This window comes from Cheilinus undulatus, linkage group 12 (assembly GCF_018320785.1).
Source record: "Cheilinus undulatus linkage group 12, ASM1832078v1, whole genome shotgun sequence".
Lineage (NCBI taxonomy): Eukaryota > Metazoa > Chordata > Actinopteri > Labriformes > Labridae > Cheilinus > Cheilinus undulatus.
In genome coordinates, this window is record NC_054876.1 from 30019330 (window position 1) to 30040827 (window position 21498).

At 39.1% G+C, this 21498-nt stretch overlaps 1 protein-coding gene across 1 annotated transcript in view; it reads left to right on the forward strand.

Moving 5' to 3' along the window:
• pds5b (PDS5 cohesin associated factor B) overlaps nt 1-17807 on the forward strand; it is a 51452-nt gene extending 33645 nt beyond the window's left edge. The window contains exons 12-35 of the mRNA XM_041801599.1: nt 369-520; nt 5120-5233; nt 5405-5486; nt 5579-5627; nt 5792-5931; nt 6578-6693; nt 6785-6890; nt 7402-7562; nt 7750-7873; nt 8054-8212; nt 8465-8533; nt 8753-8889; nt 10701-10824; nt 11070-11274; nt 11740-11854; nt 12909-13041; nt 13131-13250; nt 13581-13643; nt 13745-13890; nt 14147-14219; nt 15202-15614; nt 15758-15838; nt 16813-16909; nt 17021-17807. Of these exons, the coding sequence (XP_041657533.1) occupies nt 369-520; nt 5120-5233; nt 5405-5486; nt 5579-5627; nt 5792-5931; nt 6578-6693; nt 6785-6890; nt 7402-7562; nt 7750-7873; nt 8054-8212; nt 8465-8533; nt 8753-8889; nt 10701-10824; nt 11070-11274; nt 11740-11854; nt 12909-13041; nt 13131-13250; nt 13581-13643; nt 13745-13890; nt 14147-14219; nt 15202-15614; nt 15758-15838; nt 16813-16909; nt 17021-17053 (3012 nt within the window). The 3' untranslated portion in view covers nt 17054-17807. The remainder of the gene's footprint in view (nt 1-368; nt 521-5119; nt 5234-5404; nt 5487-5578; nt 5628-5791; nt 5932-6577; nt 6694-6784; nt 6891-7401; nt 7563-7749; nt 7874-8053; nt 8213-8464; nt 8534-8752; nt 8890-10700; nt 10825-11069; nt 11275-11739; nt 11855-12908; nt 13042-13130; nt 13251-13580; nt 13644-13744; nt 13891-14146; nt 14220-15201; nt 15615-15757; nt 15839-16812; nt 16910-17020) is intronic.
• Nucleotides 17808-21498: the final 3691 nt, after the last annotated feature.

Consider the following 21498-nt stretch of genomic DNA (forward strand, 5'->3'; position numbering starts at 1 on the left):
AGATTTCATGGCCGACTAATGAACAGAAATTGTTTGGGCAGAGGACTGCTGAAGCCCCATGACTACCAGAGTAAAACATGGCGGCTTGTTCCGGCACCAGTGAAGTTTAGTGAGAGGGTTTTGTCAGTCTCTCTCTGACTGTCTGGGATTTGATACCAAAACGGTATGTCTTAAACAAGCTGAATAAGTTGGCTCGTCAGTGTACTGTGAGTGTGATAAAAGTTTAATGTCTGACTGGAAAAATCTTCAACTTCCTCAAACACCCAGCTCTAGTGGCATTACAGTTTTTCTTTTGAGGACTTCAGCCTCTCGTGAAGCTGTCATTTAACTTGTTTTGCTTTTCTTGTCTTATCCTATTCCTCAATCAGTGGCGTGTTCGTAAGGAGGCCATGATGGGTCTGGCATCGATCTACAGGAAGTACTCGCTACAGGGAGAGGGAGGGAGGGAGGCCTCTAAACAGATTTCCTGGATCAAAGACAAGCTGCTCCATATCTACTACCAGAACAGTATCGATGACAGGTTTGTGTTCTCGCCCGCTGTAGAAGACATTATACATCATTAATTTTAATAAAAGGTTTATATCTATAGGGTAGAGTTTCAAACTGAAAATATGCTGATCAGACTGTTTGAGTTTCTCAAGTTCATAGCTCTTTGTTTGTTCAACTGCAGCTTTTGTCTTTACATTACTTTGGGCAAATGATGATAATAATTAATAGTAGACATTTATTAGTGCACCAAAGGCTTTTATTACTTTTTTAAACAGATTTTAAGATAACAAAGAGAAAAGCTTCTCTAATGAAACTTTTAGTCTGTTTATTTTGACAGCTTTCATACAGGGTAAACTGTCGCTGTACAGCAATTCATTTGACCGCCTACAGTAACCTCAGGGCACAGCAGATACAACTGTTTTTATAATTAAAATTCAGTCAACTCTGTAGGATTTGCATTTAGACTCATTTTAGCTGCGAGACAACACACTGCAGTATTACTTTGAACTGAGAACTTGGGATTATGTTTTTTTCTCCACCTACACCCACAACATGGAGACCATAAGTGCCTCTCTGGTGGTTGTTGAAAGTCATTCTGCAGAATGTCAGAAGCTGAAGCAGCACCTCTGAAAAAAAAACACACAAAACACCACAGTCTGGGATCTGATTGCTGAAAAGTGTTTGAGGGTGCAGTTGTCCTTTGAATCACTATTTGTGCTGCAGTGGAGCTGTTCTGCTGGCAACAGGAAAAGTCTGTATTGTGACAGGCAGTTCCTGAGTATGGATGTGTGTTAATGTGCAATTATCAAACACTTTAGTACTGAAATACTTGTGCATGCTCAGCAAATTTTCTCTTGAAAAAACCCTGCCCTTCATCATGAAAAACAGGTTCATTAAGCATCTAAGGCCCAGTTTCCTCATACCATATGGGACACAGTAATAGCCCCCTGCTTGTGTGCATTCACATTTTAACTGGCCTGAGCTTGTAGATATAAAATGACATCCAGCCAGTTTAAGCAAGAGGATCTGGCTGCAGACCTTGAGCAGACCTCTATGGTGGGGCGTTCAGCAGCAGACCTCTCCACTGGAGCGATGGCGTATATTACCCAAGCCAAAATTGTAAGACTTGGTAGATTTTCGATCCCTTTTTTTTTTAATTTTTTTTTTTTATAAAACTGTGCTGTCGTGTAAAGTAGCGACTCACCAGCTGTATCTGAAACAACATACTCATTTCCAACACAAAAATGATTTCGGACATTACTCCGGCCGCAGGAAACAACGTCATTGCCGTCTCACAACAACGGCTTGTAGATTTCCATGACAACAGCCGAGGATCAAAATTGACTGTAGAAATTCACTGAAAACTGATACTGAACGTTAGGTATTTTCACAAAAAATAGAAATACTAATAGATAAAGAAGTTTTGTGTCTTTAGTGGTAAAATAGTACACATTTTTGTTTTATCACTGATTTTTGCAGAAAGATGATGGTCTCATGTCTTGTAATCCTCATAGGGTGGAAAAGTTACCCCGTTTTGAATCCTTAACATTTTCTTAAAGATTAAATACTTTGGTTAAAACCAACAAAAAAGGCTTTAAAGTGTTCCTGCGCTCCTCTCGTTCGTCATGTTTGAGAGCAGCAACTGTCATCGCCCCAGTGTAGAGGTCTGCTGCTGAACACCCCACCACAGAGGTCTGCAGCCAGATGCCTCTCAGTTTAACAGGCATCTGGCTGCAGACCTCTATGGTGGGGCATTTCTGTTCAGACCTCTACACTGGGGGGGACCTAGACCATTGGGCGGGAAGTGACATACTAACCTCTTGGTTTTCCTTTGTTTGTGGTGTTAAATGTGCCCCCCTCAGTAAATTTTAGATTTGTATCCATAAAATTCAACTTTTTGTGAAAAATAGTCACGTACCATAACCTCTGACAGAGAGCAGAAACTATACGTCATTTAGTAAGTCATCGTGCTTCAAGCTTTTTACATGTTCGGCCCGATCCTGTTTAGCATGTACATTAATGATCTGCCATCTTTATGTGAACAGTGTGATATTTTAATGTATGCCGATGACTCAGTTGTTTGTACTCATGGTAAAGTGCTGAGGAGGTTGCGCTCAAACTAACCAATGAGATGTGTAAAATCACCTCCTGGCTCAATCAACACTGTTTGCAGTTAAATGTGTCAAAAACAGTTTGCATGTTTTTTGTTTGTTTGTTTGTTTGTTTTTAACTAAAGGTCAAATTCTTGACATTAAACATGACAGGGTTGTATCTGTGTCACAATACAAATACTTGGGGCTTCATATTGATTAATCTTGACTTAAAAAAAATATCCAAAAAAGTCTGAAAACAAAGTTAAATTCAGCTTTGCAAATTTCGGGTTCATCAAAAATTCCCTATCAACTGCTGCAGCTAAGATGTACTTACACTCAATAATTCTCTCTCACATCACCTATTGTGTGTTATGTTGGTCAAATAGACTACAACCCTAAAACCACTGGAATCATTATATCAACAAGCACTCAGAATTTTAGACAAGAAACCATTCAGTTTTCATCATTTCCACATCCTTAAGAAGTATGGTCTGTTCAGCTGGGAAAACCTGATCAAATACAACAATGTCTGTCTAGTGTATAGGGTTCTGCATGGCTTAGCAGCCCCACCTCTATCAGGCTTTTTCAACTTTATCAATGATGCAAACAGAACCACTAGAGGTGCTGCTAGGAGGGAATGCATAATTCCACTCAGAAAAATCACATATGGCCAGACTGTCTTTCCCTTCAGAGCATCACACCAGTGGAATTTAATACCACAACCAATTCGAGTCACCATCCTGTCATTCATTTAAACATAATGTTAAGAAATGGTTGATTGAGAACCAACAATGTCAACACTGATGCTGCGGCTACCTATACTAACATTAACTGTACCATTTCAATTGTGATAATAATTGTTCTTGTGAATCATGTTGTAAATGTTAATTTTATCGTTATTACTTCTTTTTTATTGTTGTATGTTATATTTTATTCTACGATGCCTAATAACATCTAGCAAAGGGACTATCAATGAAAATTAGCCTCTCAGCTTTCTCGGGCACATTTACATATGCTCAAATGTTGATTAATGTACACTGTCCCTTTTCAAATAAATACATTTAAAAAATTTAATTAAGATCATGCCCCGTGGTCGAGGTTGCCCCATTGTAGAGGTCTACAGCCAGATCCTCTTGGCAAACTCTGCCCACACTTCAAGTAAATACTTCTTGGTCCTCTGCATGATACCAACTAGAGGAATGTTTTTATGTAGCATGGCTTGGCATAAATCCAATCGTTTACGTTGGTCCCCTCTGACGTAGTCTCATGGTTAGGCCGGCAACGGTAGTCAACAGTATAAAGTGGGTAGCATTATTATCACACATTTATAAATGTTGGCCCGTCTTCACAATATGATGGCTTGTCATGATGGCTAGCATGGTGAACATGCTACATACAGTAGTAAGTCACTGGCCTGCGCTGCTATCCATACCTTGATATTACCGTATGTATGACGAATGAAGCGTTAAATTTATCATTAGAACATGTAAACATGAATCAGCTGTGTCTCCTACAGCTAGCAAAAGCAAGAAGTCATGCTACATTGCAGCGACCTTTACCTTCGTTTTGACATGTGGTGTTTCACCAAACTTTACACCAACTATCGTAGTTACAGGCACAAGCGGGGTCATGGCTGGAGCAATAATAAAGATGCTTACCTGTGGCGTCAGCCACTCACAAGGGAAATGGATGCATTATATAGGGGAAGTCCCCAAACAATAACTCAGTGCAGTATTTTAGGATTTTATTGAAATCTACACATATTTATGATTTTATGATTTTTTTAATGGCACCAGTTTCGAACCAGTACACCCAAGAAGTCTTCTGAGAAGTTTCAATGAAAATTGAAGCAATGACATGGCATGTAAATCAATACAGACACACTGCCAATTATAGTAGTAAGATGCTAACCTTATTATTTAAAATGTTTGTCCCCATGTCCACATTCTATGAGCTACTGTTCAGTGCCTAAGCCCACCTCTTCACCTCTTTCGTGCCAGAGTCCAGGAAGTTTTCCAGGCTTGAGTATGGTGCGGAGTAATCACACTAATCACACTGGGCTTTGGGGGTCAAACATACCTGAGCATGTTAAGGATTGCTTGGGAGAGTGTGCCCTAAAAAGGTCTTACTTGCAATGAAGGAGGCATTAAAAATTGGCAGTCATGCCTACTGCAGTGAGAAATGTGTTTAGACGGACAGTTGCTGATACATTTAGCTTGAAAGTTTCAGTAATAGATCGTACTTTCAGTCTTGCATAAATCATAATGTCAGTAAAATCAACAAGGTATTTACAATTACATCTATTTTATTCAGAGGGATTCCCAAACTTTTAACAGCACTTTCCCGTCTTGCCTTAAGTCGTGACCCTGATGTAGATAATCCCATTAAATGAATCTAATGTTAGCTAAAGACTGTCAGGTCTATCAGCTTATGCCTTTAAAGAGGAAAAACAAAGCATGTTACTTCCTGAGGATATGCCACATTTGAAGCCATGTTTTTTCTTTAAATGTGTTTTTCACCTTCTGTGTGCATGTCAGGTTGCTGGTGGAGCGGGTCTTTGCCCAGTACATGGTGCCTCATAACCTGGAAACCACTGAGCGGATGAAGTGTCTGTATTACCTGTATGCCACGTTGGACACAAATGCCGTCAAGTAGGTGTTCTCTTGTTTTAAAGATTACCAACGGTTCTCAAACTTGTTTTTTATACTTGCTGTTAAGTCTTTCTCTGTAAGGTTTCAAGAGATTTTATTATGATGAAAAATGTCAGCAATACATTTTTTTTATGTCCTTTCACATGTCTGACTCCTTTTTGTGCCTTTTAGAGCTCTGAATGAGATGTGGAAATGTCAGAATCTGTTGAGAAACCATGTCAAAGACCTGCTGGACTTGGTCAAAAAACCCAAGGTAACTCTGAGTGAATCACACCACAAATAGCCAGTATCTCTTCTTTCATGTTTCAAGCTTATTTCTTTCTTGTTTATTTGTGTTTGTTGCAGTCTGAAGCCTCAAGCAAGGCCGTATTTGCCAAGGTCATGGTGATCACAAGTAAGTGATCTTAAACATTTGAAATGCCTTATTGTTTCTGACTGATTGAGTAGCTAATTTATGCCCCCCACAAGATTTCATCAGTATAGCCGTAGAAACAAAATTATTGAAATAGGCCGATCTGTGTAGTCTTTGTAGAAACAAGTTTATTTGATTCTCTACAGGGAACCTCCCAGACCCAGGCAAAGCCCAGGACTTTGTGAAGAAGCTGGCTCAGGTCCTGGACGATGACGAGCGGATCAGGGATCAGTTGGAGACTTTAGTCAGCCCCTCTTGCTCCTGCAAGCAGGCTGAAGTGTGTGTGGTGAGTATTGATGTTTCATAGATCAGATTGCTGTGTTGTGTCCTCTCATTGAAATTCTGCCATCCCACCACTGGCCTTGTTTTTATTTTGATAAATCACCTTGGAGTTAAAGTAAGCTTAATTTTATTGAACTGTTTGTTGGAATAAAGCACTCACACAGAGAGCATCTCAAGATTCTTAAGTAAGATTCATGCATTCAGTTAGTATTTTTAGTAACAAAGCCAAGAGAGAGAACAGCCGAGACAGTGAGGAAGAGTTTGTTCTCTCCCAAAAAGCATCAATAATGAATGTTTAAAACCTTCCTGTGCTTTTGAACCTTTAATGACTGTCAATGAATGCTCACTCCATCTTCTAACGGTGAATCAGCTGAAACATTTTTCTGCAGCTTTCCTCTTATATATAAGCAAACACTTCATGTTGTTTTGTAATATCAAAACAACAATGTTGAGAGAAAAAAAATGTCAACTGTAGAAACAGGCCCTTATTCATTTTTGCCCATCATTTCTGTCAACAGTGTTTGATTTCTGTATGTGTTCAGTGACTCTTCAGGATTAGGATCTTGCTCATTAGACTTGAATATTTAAATTTAATCAAATTAAAGGGTGCCCATCATTGACCATGTTGTTTTTTTGTGTAACTTTCTTAGCGAGACATCACCAAGAAGCTCAGCAGCCCCAAACAGCCCAGCAATCCTTTCTTGGAAATGGTCAAGTTCCTGCTGGAGAGAATCGCTCCTGTCCACATTGACACGGAGTCTATCAGGTGCACTAATACACATTTTTAATCATCACTACAAAGACAGCAGAGATTCAGCTGGGAAGATTTTGACCTTTTTCTCTCTCTTATGTCTTAGTGCTTTGATAAAACAGGTGAACAAATCTATAGATGGAACCGCTGATGATGAGGAAGAAGGCGTCCCCACTGAAGAGGCCATCAGAGCAGGACTGGAACTACTCAAGGTAGAAAAATAAAAAACTATTTATCTGCAGAATATAAAAAAAAAAAAAGGCTAGGCCGTCGTGTCATTATCTTTTGTTGTTGCTTCATCTATCAGAGAAAGGCATGTAGGAGGAAACGATCAAATTGACCGACTTTCATTCATATCAGTCTTGTTGCTGGGTTGTCAGTGTGAAGTGCTGCCTGCGACTCAGTAATCAGTGAATAAATAGACTCTTTTGACTCTGTCTTGTTGAGTTAGATAATTGATGAGAGCAAAAGGAAGGGAAGGGGGAGAAAATGAACTAGCACTGATTGATAATAGCACTCATGCAGCTTCCCCTGAGGTGTTTGTGACAGAAGCATTCATTACGAAAACAACACATTAAACACGGATGCCATGAAGACCTCAGATCCTTTCTCTTAATCTGTGTTCACAGATGTCAATTCAAACACATTTCCTGATTTATTACTGAAAAATACCATAGCATGTCCATCAGTTTGACACTTCTTCAATGTTTCCACCCCTCACAGGTGCTGTCGTTCACACACCCAGTGTCGTTCCACTCTGCAGAAACATTCGAGTCTTTGCTGGGTTGTCTGAAGATGGATGATGAGAAGGTTGCAGAGGCTGCGCTGCAGATCTTCAGGAACACAGGCAGCAAAATGGAAGAGAGTTTTCCTCACATCAAATCGTACGTTTCAGTGCTGGTTTTCCTTTCCTTTCCCTTCAGATTGTTAACAAAGTGCATGCAGTTAAATCAAGCATTCAGTGAAGTCATGAATATTCTGGAAATGCTCTCTTTGAACATCTGAGGATCTTTGTAACTCTGTAACCACTTCCTTTGTCTCTAATTGTGTTGTCCTGCTTGCTCCCCCAAGTGTTCTGCTGCCAGTACTGCAGGCTAAAGCAAAGAGAGGCCCCCCTAGACAGGCCAAGTATGCCATCCACTGCATCAACGCCATGTTTACCAACAGGGACACACACTTCGCCCAAATCTTTGAGGTCAGCAAATCCAGTCTCTCCTATTCATAATTTTTTAAACACTTTCAATAAGCTTGAAAATTGATGCACATTTTTCTAGTGTTTGACAAACTTTCCAAAGCTTGTGTGTTTGTTCCACATTAAATTTGGCCTTGCTTTTATGGTTATGCAAAGCAGTTAATGAAAAGTGTGTTTCTGCAGCCTCTCCACAAAGGCCTGGACCCTGCTAACATGGAGCAGCTCATCACTCCTCTGACCACCCTTGGTCATCTGGCTCAGCTCGCCCCAGAACAATTCGCCGCACCGCTCAAATCTTTAGTTGCTAACTTCATTGTGAAGGACCTGCTCATGAATGATAGGGTAAACACATCAAATACAGACATGCATATCAAATATACAAAGTTTGTGATTGGAGGCAAAGCTTCTTCTAATTGTTCTTTCAATTTCAATTAATCTAAACAAATATTAGCCAGTTTCTTACACCAGTTTTATTAGGAAAAGGAATTTCTAACACAGTATTGCTCAGATTTCTATAAAATAGTTGACGGAAATGCCTTTTGTTGTCTTCCATTATGATCGACTTACTGTACTTTCTGTGATTTTTTTTTGTAGATCCCAGGCAAGAAGACGACCAAACTTTGGGTTCCTGATGATGAAGTGTCTCCAGAGACGATGGCTAAGGTCTGCTAGACATCTCTTTAAAACTCTATAAATATTCTTCTGTTTTGTTTTTTTTTTTGTTTTTTTTTTAAAGTGTTATTTTCATGCATTTCCCCACAGGGCTGCTTTATGTTTTTATCTCACACATCCTTACACCTAGGCATCGCTGCATCAGTGGTGCTTCAAAAATTGTTGCCCAAAGATGTTTAATTATTTTTCTTTTCACCCTCTTTTTTTCAGATCCAGGGCATCAAGCTGATGGTGAGGTGGTTACTGGGAGTGAAGAACAACCAGAGCAAGTCAGGCAACTCCACCCTAAGGATGCTGACTGCCATTCTGCACAGTGACGGAGACCTGACAGAGCAGGGCAGGATGAGGTGAACAGCAAGAACGCAGATTTTAACCACAAGAATTGAATGAACTCTGCAGGTCTCTCCCAAGAGCAGGTCACAGAGCAACTTAAATTAAATTAATTGGTAGCAGTTTATTCAAGTGGGCCCTAATTACCTAGTTCTTTTATACTAATTGTAATTATTCTGTTATGTTATTATGTAATTATTATAAGAAAAAGGTGGTAACGGGGTGTCCACGGGTCCTAAAAAGTATAAAAAGTTGATAAACTAATTTAGCCAAAATTAACACCTTTAAAAAGTATTAAACAGTCTTAAAAGTAAAAATGAGGTCTTTGATTTTTTGCTTTTATTTTTACATTAAAGAGGTTGCAGTCTGCATGGCTTATGGAAATATAGAATTGAAATAATACAACTCAACTAAACTGAGCTATTGCTGATCAGTTGCAGCAGTAGAGTGGTCATTGACACATTAATGCTTTAAGAATTAAAAAAATAAAGAGTATTATAAGTATCCTAGAGTGAGCATTTTAAGCCTTTTTTTTTTTTTCTTTAAACCTAAATGTATGCTGTTCTACTTTTTAGCTTTAACTGTGGTGCAAAACTTGTAAATAAGTAGTTCTAGATTGTGGTTTAACTTTTGGGCCACTTAAAAGAAAAATAAGACCTTACATGCAGATTCCTTATGGTGTAATTAGTATTTTTTATCATAGATAATTTTCCAAGAAAACCTAATTTGCATACTACAATTAGAAATGTTACATGTAGTGTTTCTTCTTTTTGTTACATTTCTGTATATACAGAGCCCATATGTAACTTTTTCTAATGTAAAGGGTTAGAAAATTAAAGTGGAATAATCTTAAAAAGTCTAAAGAGGGTCTTAAAAGTATTAAATTAAATGTTAGATTTTCTCGATATACCCTGGGTAATACCCTAGTAATACATTTGCATTTTACCAAGTAATAATTCAGTGATATTAAGAGAGTATTTAACTAGTAGTAATGTTTTTACCATCAAGTAATTCCCCATAATACCGTAGCAATTCTCTGGTAATTAGGTGATATTTACCCCCACCCTCTCAACCTAACTCTAACCCTAACCCTGGTAATATTGTCGTAGATCTCTGGTAATAAGGTTGTATTTTACCAAGTAATTTCCTCTGAATAAGACTATAATTTTCTATACAAGTTGCTTGATAATTCCCAGGTAATTTTTTTTATTTTGGGTTGTTTCTGAATTTTTATTTTATTTTTTTTTCAAATAAATTTTTGTGTTTGGTTAGGGTAATGGTAAAATACTACATAAATGCCAGAGAATTGCAACAATATTACTAGGAATTATTCAATAATTAATACATTTTTACTAGGGAAATACTTACTTAATATATACATATTTCTGAGTTATTACTTAGTAAAATGCAAAATTATTACAAGGTAATTACCTCTTAATACTATAAAATTATTTGGTGATCAGTGCCCACTAAAATAAAGTGTTACAAATTATTTTGTTGTTCTTCATCTTTGCATTCTTCTGAACTAAGACTGGGAAATTATGATAAACGCGACTTGATAATGTTTGAAACATGGAAAGGGAGAGCAGACGTTACAGAGTGGTGTTGTTTTTTGGCATCAGGTTATGTTATGAACCCTAGATAATTTGAACTTGTGTAACAGTTGTTTAGAAATATTTCTGGTGGCGTAAATAAGCTCCAAGCTTCTCCCTTCCTTTTTTTTATACTGATTTCCTAATTTTGTGTCAAACAATCTTGTTTGATGTTTGTTTTCTTAAGCTGTTTGTAGCAAAAGTGAAATATTCTTTCATTTATTCTCTTCCCACAGTAAACCTGACATGTCAAGGCTGCGGCTGGCAGCAGCATGCGCCCTCCTGAAGTTGGCACAGGAGCCCTGCTATCATGAAATCATCACGTTGGAGCAGTATCAGCTGTGTGCTCTGGTTATCAATGTAAGAACCAGCCAGGTCTCCTCTTTCCAGGAAGGCTAAGACCTGCATCTTATTTTACATTTTCATGGCTCTGATTTTGTATCGTTTTTAAAATGGCACACTCGTATTGGGGATAATTTTTCTACAACAACCCTCCAAACATCACTCAAGCATCCCTCCCAGCATCTTTCTTAACGTTTCCTCATCCGTCTCTTCCTTCTAATCAGTTTTCTTCTTTTCTGCTCATCTCCCTCTTTGCTTTTCAGGATGAGTGCTACCAGGTGCGACAGTGTTTTTCCCAGAAGCTCCACCGAGGCCTGTGCCGCCTCCGTCTGCCTCTGGAATACATGGCAGTATTCGCGTTGTGTGCCAAGGACCCTGTGAAAGAGAGGCGGGCTCATGCTCGTCAGTGCCTGGTGAAAAACGTCAACATACGCAGAGAGTACCTCAAACAGCACGCCGCCATCAGTGGTAAAGAAAACTCAACACAACAGACTAATTCATTATGAAATCAGACGTTTCAATTTGAACATTTTTTTATTAACAGAACTGCAGAGTTCTGCAAACCATATCTATTTAATTTCTTGCTGTGATGTAAACTGGATTATTTGAAAGGTTGGGATTGTAGGTTTTGTACTGGGTACTGTAAACTGTACATCTTTTAGTAAAAGTACAAGACCTCCTCCTCCTTTTTTATTATTTAACTTTTTTTCTTACCTTTTTCATAGTGTTCTTCAACTTGCCATTAAGCTTGAGCACTTCTGTTTTGATTTATAGTAAATTATTTTGCATTGATGTCCTACTTGTTGTAAATTGTGTTTAGTTGATCAGATATTTCCCTGGAAATGCATTCTCATACTCCTTTGTACAACGGTTGCTATCCAAAATTAAAAAATTGATGTGATTTGATCTAATTCATCATTTGTTTGCCTGCAGATAAACTGTTCTCTCTGCTGCCTGAGTATGTGGTGCCCTACACCATCCATCTGCTGGCACACGACCCTGACTACGTCAAAGTACAAGACATTGAGCAGCTAAAAGAAATCAAAGAGTAAGTACTGAACGGGGAAGCTTTAAAAATAAGGGCTATATCAAATTCCCTCTCTTAAGCCCAGTTCAGACCAAAGATTTGAGGCAAAACTAGCAATTTAGAACATTGCAGGTTTCAGAACGAGCTGGTGCAGCTCGGATCAAGTCATCTGATAAAGTCGCCTGCGATTCAGCTTGACAAGTCACAGACAGCTGGTAGCAGGATGTTGCAAGCATACAAATGTGAAAATGGGAAATAAAATCTTATTTTGAAATGCTATAAATAGCAGTGTCATTAGATAAAGTCAAGCTATGAATTTCGAAATAATTACATCTGTATTTTGTTTTTCACATGGAAACTTCAGTGCATGAACACTCCTGTCACAGCTGATGGAGGAGACAGGATGGTTAATGGACTGAAGTTTACATCTGAAAACTGAAAGAAAAAAAAGACAGATATAATTGTGCTCAAGAAGCGGATAAATGTGAACAGGGGAAATAGAAAAATAGTTTTGAAAAGGCTCTCCTTTTTCAGCTGTAGACAAGCTTTTTTTGTTTTTATAAAAATTGCAGGCAAATTCCTGCTCCTGCACTTGTCTAAATATCATATTTTCTTTGACAACTATACAGGACTGAGACGGTGAAAACTACTTAAGAGGGTGCTAGACAGTCTATCTCTTTAGGGCAGTTTTGGGTAAAAAGAAATTGACTGAAAGTCTGACATAGTGTTTTTAAATTTTCTTTTTGGTGATTTTCAATACTGGTGACCTTTTGACTAGTAACATAATTTGGACTGTATTGATTTATAACAAATATTAGAGTACTGTGACAGCCGTTTTCCAACCAACAAACACTCAAAGATGGGTATACATACAGAGGGACACAGACAAAAATAAGTGAAATCTAATTGAATAAATGAAAATAAGCTCTACGAATATTTTATTGTTGTCGTTACTCTTCAGTTTCTGAAACTAAAAAATGCTTCTTCCTACCTCTTAGAAATGTGATAAATACTCTGTATTGATGGATTGCATTTAAAATCATGTGTGCTGACGTCAAACTTTTCTCCTCCTTAGGGCTCTGTGGTTCGTCCTTGAGATCATTATGGCCAAGAATGAGAACAACAGCCACGCCTTCATTAGAAAAATGGTGGAAAACATCAAACAAACAAAAGATGCACAGTCCCCCAATGACTCCAAAACTAACGAGGTATGCAGTAACTGAAGTTACTGAATATGATCCACACACCGCCTGAGCTGTCATCCTGAGTCACCCATCTTTGTGTCCCTTCCCTGCAGAAACTCTACACAGTGTGTGATGTTGCCATGCACATCATCATGTCAAAGAGCACCACTTACAGCCTGGAGTCCCCCAAAGACCCCACGCTGCCCTCAAGCTTCTTTACCAAACCCGACAAGGTTGGTGCTTTTACCAGACAGTCCTAAATGAGCAACTTTAGGCCACTTTATTTACTTCTCTTAATGTTCTTTGTCTTTATCTGTAGAAATACTAAAAAATTTTGATTACTTCAAACACCATCTGAAAAAAACCTTGTACTAAAAATTAAAAGGTGATGTTTCCAGCCAGTGGGTACTGGTAGTTTGTGGTGCTGCAGGACTTTTTCAGAGCAATATCAGCATAGTTCTCTTAAATTTAACTAACCAGCTTATCCACAAGTATCTCAGGCTTTTTGCAGTTAATCTTCTCTTCTCACAAACAAGCCGCCTGACAGTTTCTGTCTGTTACAGAATTTCAGCAACACAAAAAATTATCTCCCGCCAGAGATGAAGGCCTTCTTCACACCAGGAAAGGTAGGCTCAATCAGACCTCTGGATTGTGAATGTTGGCTTCATTAAATTTCTAGATTTTAACGAATGGGAGTCATATCATCTGTCTTCTCTCACTCCTCAAGCCTAAGTCAGCCAACGTTTTGGGAGCAGTAAACAAGCCCCTGTCAACAGCAGGGAAACAGATCCAGAGTAAAGCTTTTCGTATGGAGACCGCCAGCAATGAAGACTCTTCATCCAACCCAGGATCCCCACAACGGGGCAAGACCAGGTAAAAAACATGTAGGAACAAGCTTAGGGGAAAAACTCTGGTGTTAACAAGCCTTTTCAAAATAAGGGACTAAATCCCATCTTGTTCCTGGGGCATCTTTGTAAATTCATGGAGAAAGTGCTCTGGGTCTAATCATTATTGCACACAAAATAAATAAATGTTCATATACTTCAATGGTTCAATAAAAGGCACGCTTTAGTGTCACTTGTTGCATTCATTTGTGTCTAAAAACACTTTGAAACTATGACTGTTTCAGGCATGACAGCACAGAAATGGATCACAGTGAAAACGAGGACTTCAGCCTGAAGAGAGCAGACAGCACTGACAAGGTATTCATGTCTTTTTCAAGTACTTCTTTGATATTTCCTATCCTGTGTCTAGCTGCTGTGTTGGTAAAACAGATCATCCATGTTGTTTTCAGATTACTAAGCTTAAATTTTCAACTAATATGTGAGTTGTCTCAAAGTGATTGATTTTATTTTATCATAACCAACACACCTGAGAGCGCAGGCTGAAGGTCATCTGAAGGTTTTTCTAGTTTTACTAAAAATATCACAGAAATTAAATATATACTTTGAGTTTTTGTTTGGCAAGTACCAGCCTGTCTTAATCCTCTTAAAAAGTTTCTTCCCACATTTGAAAACATATTTGATTTTTTGGAGGGAGATTTTGTTACAATTTACTATAACTGCACATCCCTATTTTTACTATATTAAGTTTTATATAGAAGCAACAATGAAAAAGAACATTTCTGTTTTAAAAAAACTGTCATAAAACTACATTAATTGCTTATATGGACAAGCTTTAGTTGTGAGTCTCATAAACTGTTTTACTGAACATATATTTTGCTCAGAAAACACTAAAACAAACAAAAGCATCTCATAAATATTTCCTTAAATGACTCAGTATCTTTGGACAAGTTTAAATAGACATGTTGCTGTGATGCACAGAAGTGTTTCCAGTTATAAACCCTTTAGTCTCAGTGTTTTGATAGCACTGTGCAAACACCTGTTCGGTTTAAGCCAGATAAGATTAGTGAGTACATGTTGTGTAAACTATCACCAGATCTACTGTGGACACATTTTTTTCTGTATTAAGTAAGTTTATTTTAACAGGAGGCAAACTGTTTTTTGTTTTTTGGTTTTTTTTTTTTTTTTGGTTTGTTTGTTTTTTTTTTGGTTTGTTTCATTTTTTTAGGAGCTTTTCAGGAAGAGTAACACTTTATGTTCACAGAAAGGTTCTGACTTTGACATGAAACATCCATCTACCTCAATTGAAAGCCTGTGTTTACTGGTTGGTCCCGCTGTACAGGATATTGAAAAACCCCGTGGTCGCAAACGAGGCGTGACCTCCAGCGACGACCAGGACAGCAAGCCGAAGCGCGGACGCAAGAAGGCATCAGCAAACACGACAGCTGCAGCTGAGTCTGAAGACCAGTGGGACGACGACAACCGGCCAGAGGACGAACAGAACAGCCCGCCAAAAAAAGGACGCAGGGGTCGGCCTCCAAAGTCCGCTACTCCAAGTCAGGACTCACCTGCCAAAGGAAAGAGAGGGAGAAAGAAGGCAGCCCCTCCACCGGAGGATGATGACGAAGAGGAGGACGAGGAGAGGGGGGAGGAGGAAGCAGACGAGGAGGAGGAAGAGGATGACAGGAGCAGTGAAAATATGGAGTTGAAGCCCAAAGGAGGAAGGCAGGCTAGGACACCACGGCGATCGCAAGGGTGAGATACGGAAAAAGAGCCTAAAGGAAACAAACAGATCAGATTTGATAACAGTTGTGATTTTTGCACCGATATTCCTTTCAGAAAGATACACTTTTAAATTCTAACTGAAGTGTCCTTTGTATTTTGTCTTCGTCAAACAGCTTGGATTCAGCAGAGTCGACACCGCAGAAGAGAAGAGGACGTCCGCCCAAATCAGCTCAGCCACCTGCCAAGAAGCCAACGTAAGGTTCACACGGGCTTTGTGCTCAGCAGATTTTGTTCTAACTCCTTAATGGGTATATTTCATGAGCCATATATTCTCATGGTGCCTTTATTAAACCATAAAAATATATAATCTCCTTTTGTATCAACTAACAAATTCCAGCTCTGGCTGTCCCAGACAAAAGCTAAATACAGCTACTGTATCTTTACAGTTGATTTGGGTCTTTATCTAATATCTTTATGTTGTCTTTATATATTAGATACTGATTTTTTGGATCTACTGAAGGTAAACTTGAGCCAGGACAATTACAACATTATTCACTAGGAATGGGAAAAAGCACAGATGCAGAAATACAACATCAGCCTGACTTGTTCTACTATTATAGAACCATTATGCTTATTATGGATATTTTATGTACAAAAGTTATAGCTCTCTTAACAGATTTTCCCACTAATTTGGCTCGATGTGCTACTACCTTATTACATGGATGAAGATGACAACAGAGATTTATTGACCAAAGGGTTAATTAAAAGCAATTAAAGTCCAACAGGCTTAAGTTAAAGTATTACTCAAGATAAGTGGAAATATTGACACCAAACTGTAGTGGATAGATACATAAATTCAGCACTTATCCTCCTTTGAAGCTCTAGTAGCTCTCAGACTGGGTGCATGTGATCACATAAATGTAGTGCCACAGCTTCATTTTTATTTCAGCATGCATGTTAGGTTGGGGCTTTCAGGCTGCCTGTGTTAGTGCTGTTTCATGTGCCAAAATGTAGAGAACAGAAGACTCGCCCATTTCTAGCCACCTTATTCCTGGGGCCACTACTGTAAATCTGAATGTGGGTGAAATTTCCGGTGCTAAAGTGGAGGTACATTAAATACATGTATTTTAATACAGCAGCTAATGATAGACGCTAACTACGAACAGCAGTTGTTTCTATAGGAATTCACCGCGAATTTGTAAATATTGATACATTGCCTCGTCTCCAGGCGTGGTGGGCGATCGAAGGCAGCTGCTGCAAAAGACGACTCTGAGGAGGAGGATGAAGAAGAGGAGGAGGAGCAGGACGAGGAGCCAACACCTAAGGTACTAAAAATATGGCAAAAATCATGTCTGAATTAAGTTTTCATTTTAAATGAAGAGAGTATGTAGGCATTTAAGAGCTAAGTTTCATATTCTCTCTTCTTATCCTCTTAGGGGCGGAAGAAGGCAGCAGGACGGAGAAGATGAGCTGAAAAAGGAATATAGGACAAAGGAAAGCGGCGAGTCTGTTCTAAGAGATGTGGAAGAATGACGTAGGAAAGAAAATATGGACATTGAACTTTTTAAACTTTTCATATGCCGACGCTCCTACTGTTACACAAATTCACATACTTGCATTTACCACATGCACACTACATGAGTACATCGGTTTCATCAGCTGTGGTTTGTTGCATTGTGATGATGTTAGCCACATTAGGTAGAAATAATTTTAACAGAAAAACAAAAAAAGATCACCCATGTAAATATTCTCTTCTGTCTGTTTCATGTTCTGTTGTTGTGTTTGATGCTGACTGGGGGGATGCTGTAAAGCCTTTACCCGCTGATATTATTATTAAAGTGCTCCCATAAAGCAATATTGCTTATGAATCATTCCCTCTGTGTCACATTTTTAAAAACTAAAAGAGATTAACCATTATCTTTTTGTGACCTTGTGTCATTTTACTTCGATAAAAAATATGCATTTTTGTGTTTACAGTTCTGTATATTAAACCTTTTTTTACCGTTTATTAAGAAATTAAAAAAATGTCTGAACCCTGTTCAAATGTAGAGTTGCCTCTGGAGAAGATTGTAGTGTGCGTCTCAGTTTAAGGTTTGTACTTGCTGGTGTTTGAAAGTCCTGAGCAGCTGTGGTTTTAGTGTTTGTCACTGCTGATTAACTTGGCCTCACATCCACCCAGTCAGATCCTCTGTTGTATCAATATAATTCTCTATAAAACCTGAACTGCTCCTTTTCTCTTTATTTCGCCCTCAAGTGTTCGATGAAGCAGATTGCTTGTTCTCTATTACATTTCTGATATTTTTACATAGGGGCAGCTGGGGCTCTGTGGCAGAATCAATCGTCTTTCATTTGGAAAATTGGAGGTTTGATAATCTTCTCCCAGACCGACACAGCTGCAGCAGATGGTGGTTCAGTATGAGTCTGGTTCTGCTCAAGGTTTTTGTCATGTTAAAGGTGCTTTTTCTCCAGCCACTATTCTGAATGTTGCAAAGTGTTCTGTTCATGGGTTAATTTTACCTCTTTGTAATGAAAAAAAAGCCTTTTTCACACATGCAACGTACAAGACTACAGTATAAACCTGCTTTCATATGAAGTGTCTTGACATAATGTTATTCAAGAATTGGCAGTATACCAAAAAAATGATCCCAACTCCTGCAGTTCACATGTCAAAGGCTACGTTCACACTGCAGGTGAAAGTGACCCAAGTCTGATTTTTTTCCTGACAGTGTCAACAGCTCAAGTCACATTGAATCTGAGCCATTCATATCAGATACCCGTCTTTTGGAATTTGACAGCCAGGTCCCACTCTGACATCACTCTGGAACAACACTGTTCTGTGCTGGTGGGCAAAAGAATCAGCAGAGGTGCATTCTGTGCAATCAAAACAAGCATGGAAGACTGCAGTGACAGAGGCAGTCAGTGAGGCATTAGACCTCATAAGTACTTGTGAAGCTTATACAAGTAGCACTTTAGGGGCAGTATCATAGCAAACCCTTGTTTTTAAAGATTATTTTTGGCATTTTGCTGTTATTTGATTGGACAGCTGAATAGAGACAGGAAATATGGGGAGAGAGTGGGGGAAGACGTGCAACAAACAGGAATCAGGAATCCAGGCGTGGCTGCTGCACTGTGTCACTCCGCCCAGTGGTTTACTCAAGAAATAGTTCCGAGTATTTCCTTCATGCGTCGTAATGTTACACAACTATATGTTATTATTTCATGGTGAGGTGAATGTGCAGGTCACAACTTGTCCACGAGAGCATTTTGGAGTTGTTGGATTGTGTATTTGATGAGTTTGATGAGGGAAAGCCGGAATACCGTCTGCTTACATTGAGTTGGCACAGCAGGTCCTAACCCAGCAACAGCCGATCTAAAAATAGCTTGCACCGACAACTAAAGGTAATGAACCTATTACTAAGACTATAGGGATTATGGCAATGGACGAATTTGCCAAAATGTTTAAGTATCCCTTTAAAGCAAATTTTTAAGAGGCTGCAGACTTGAGTCAATGTTGCGGTCGCCATCAGATCACGTTTTATGAGCTGGTCTGTCGGATCAGTTCAGGTGTTTTCAATTGTGACCTGTTTACAGTTCACAGCAGTCTGTATATTTAAAATGTAATGTGAACAGCAAAACAACAAACTGGATCTGAGGAAAAAGTAAAAATTGAGCATTGAGGCCTGCAGTGCGAATGCGGCCAAAGACACTGAACCCCATGTTGCTTCTACCACATTACCACAGTGTGTGAATGTTTGAAGTGCCAACAGTTCCCCTCTTTAAGAGAATCCTCTGCCATCAGTGTATGAGTGTGATGTGAAGGTGATGAAGAATTTATTTGAGTGATCATCAGAGTGCTTTACAAGTACGGTCTGTTTACAAAAATATAAGTAACAATGAATGCAGCAGAAGAACACACTATAACAATATTCAACTAGTCTGGCTGATATCTACCCCTGGTAGTAGAGATACTAAAACATCCTTTATAGAAATAATCAGTCTTGTGGCTGAAGGTCTCCTTTGCTTTGGTTTTGTAGGTCAAAAAGACGCATCAGTATGAGTTCTGTTAACTAAATTTATAGGCATCAAAGACAAATTGCATTGTGTAATGTTTTAATTGTACACCTTTCTTTTTCCAGTGAATGCATTTCTTGGCACAAAATAGACCGCAACAAAAAATAATCAAGGTTCTACTGAAGCCAAGAGCACACCACACTTCTTTTACTTGAATGAAAAATAGTCACCTGGCATTTGAATGTATTTTGATTTCATAGGGGTGATCCAGTTTGCATAGTTTCAGTTCAGAGCACATAGTTGATGTCCTACACAGAGTTTAATGCTATTGCTAATTTCCTTCTCCTAACCCTAGTTAGACCTTTGAGTAAACTCAGTTCATGAAAAGTTCAACATTAAAGTAAGTAAAGTCATTTCTTTGTAGTCTTAACCCAACTGTACCCAAAGTATGGTGTGTTTTATGAAGCACCTTTTGCTTCACTTTACTAAGCTATAAGAGCTCGTCTTTAATTTGAAATTTAGCTGTGTACATTTCTCCTGCATCTTCAAGCCCTGTATTTGATCTGGATCAGGACTTTTTTCAGTATTTGCAGTGTATTCGCTCCATTGAGTTTAACCACACAAACAGTTGCAGCATAAACCCTCAGTGCTCTCAGGCTGCTAAGCTCCCCTTGTTGGCGTTCTTCCTGTGTTTTCTATACAGCAGCAGAGCTGTCTATTGAATATGCATGTACACTTGAGATGGGAACTTTCCAGTGCAGCTCAGCTCGATGGAAAATCACCCACACACCATGTTCTGCTCCCAGTTGTCATCATCAGTGACTGACCATGGATGCTGATCTTCTATGGGGTTGTATCTTGAGCACACAAAGTCAAACTCATGACTCTTAAATTAATAGTCAGGTAGTTTACCTCAAGTTAAAAGCCCCTGTCCAGTAAATTATAGTTTTATTGTGAACATCTCAGGAAACTTGTTTGATTAAAACATGCTCATAAAAACGTGCCATCTGTGTCAAATCCAGGGGTGTTGCTGTGATAAAGGGGCCCGTGAAAAATAATCACACTAGGCCACATCAACCTCAGCCCAACAAGCACCCAGTGGAGTTTGCAAATTCTCCCCATGCATGCATGGCTCCTCCCACAGTCTAAAGACATGTCCATTAGGCTGATTTGTGGCTCTAACTTGCTCGTTGGGGTGAGCCTGACTTCTTGCTTATTTCTATATGTCAGCCTTGGGATTAACCTGAGACCAGTCTGGGGTGTACCTAGCCTCTTGCCCAATGATAGCTGTGATTGGCTCCTACTTTGAACAGGATTAGCATTATAGATAAGGGATGGATGGAATAAGCGCTTTTTTGACATTCAGATACACTATATTGATCAAAGTATTTATCTGACTGTCACACCAACGGGACCTGTAATGACATTATATACATGTTCTTTAATATTGACTTGCCCCCTTTAGCAGGTATAACAGCCTCCACTCTTCTGTTCACTAGGGCACAGTAATGCTGGAATAGAGTGCCTTCCCCAAACTGTTGCCATAATGTTGGAAGCATAGCATTTTCCAAAATGTCTTGGTATGCTGGGGCATTGCCTTTCCATCCCCTTACCATTATCCCTACTCCACCAAACTTCACAGCTGGCACTTTGCAGTCAGGAAGGGACTGTTCTCCCAGCATCTGCCAAACCCAGACTCACCCATCTGACTGCCAAACAGAAAAGTGTGATTTGTCACTCCACAGAACACGTTCTCACTGCTAGTCCAGTGTCAGTGTGCCTTACATCACTCAGTCTGACACTTGGCATTAGCCTTGTTGATGTGAGGCTTGCGTGCAGCTGCTCGGCCATGGAAACCCATGTTTTTTTCTTACCTAAATGTCAGTGGAAGTTTATAATGCTT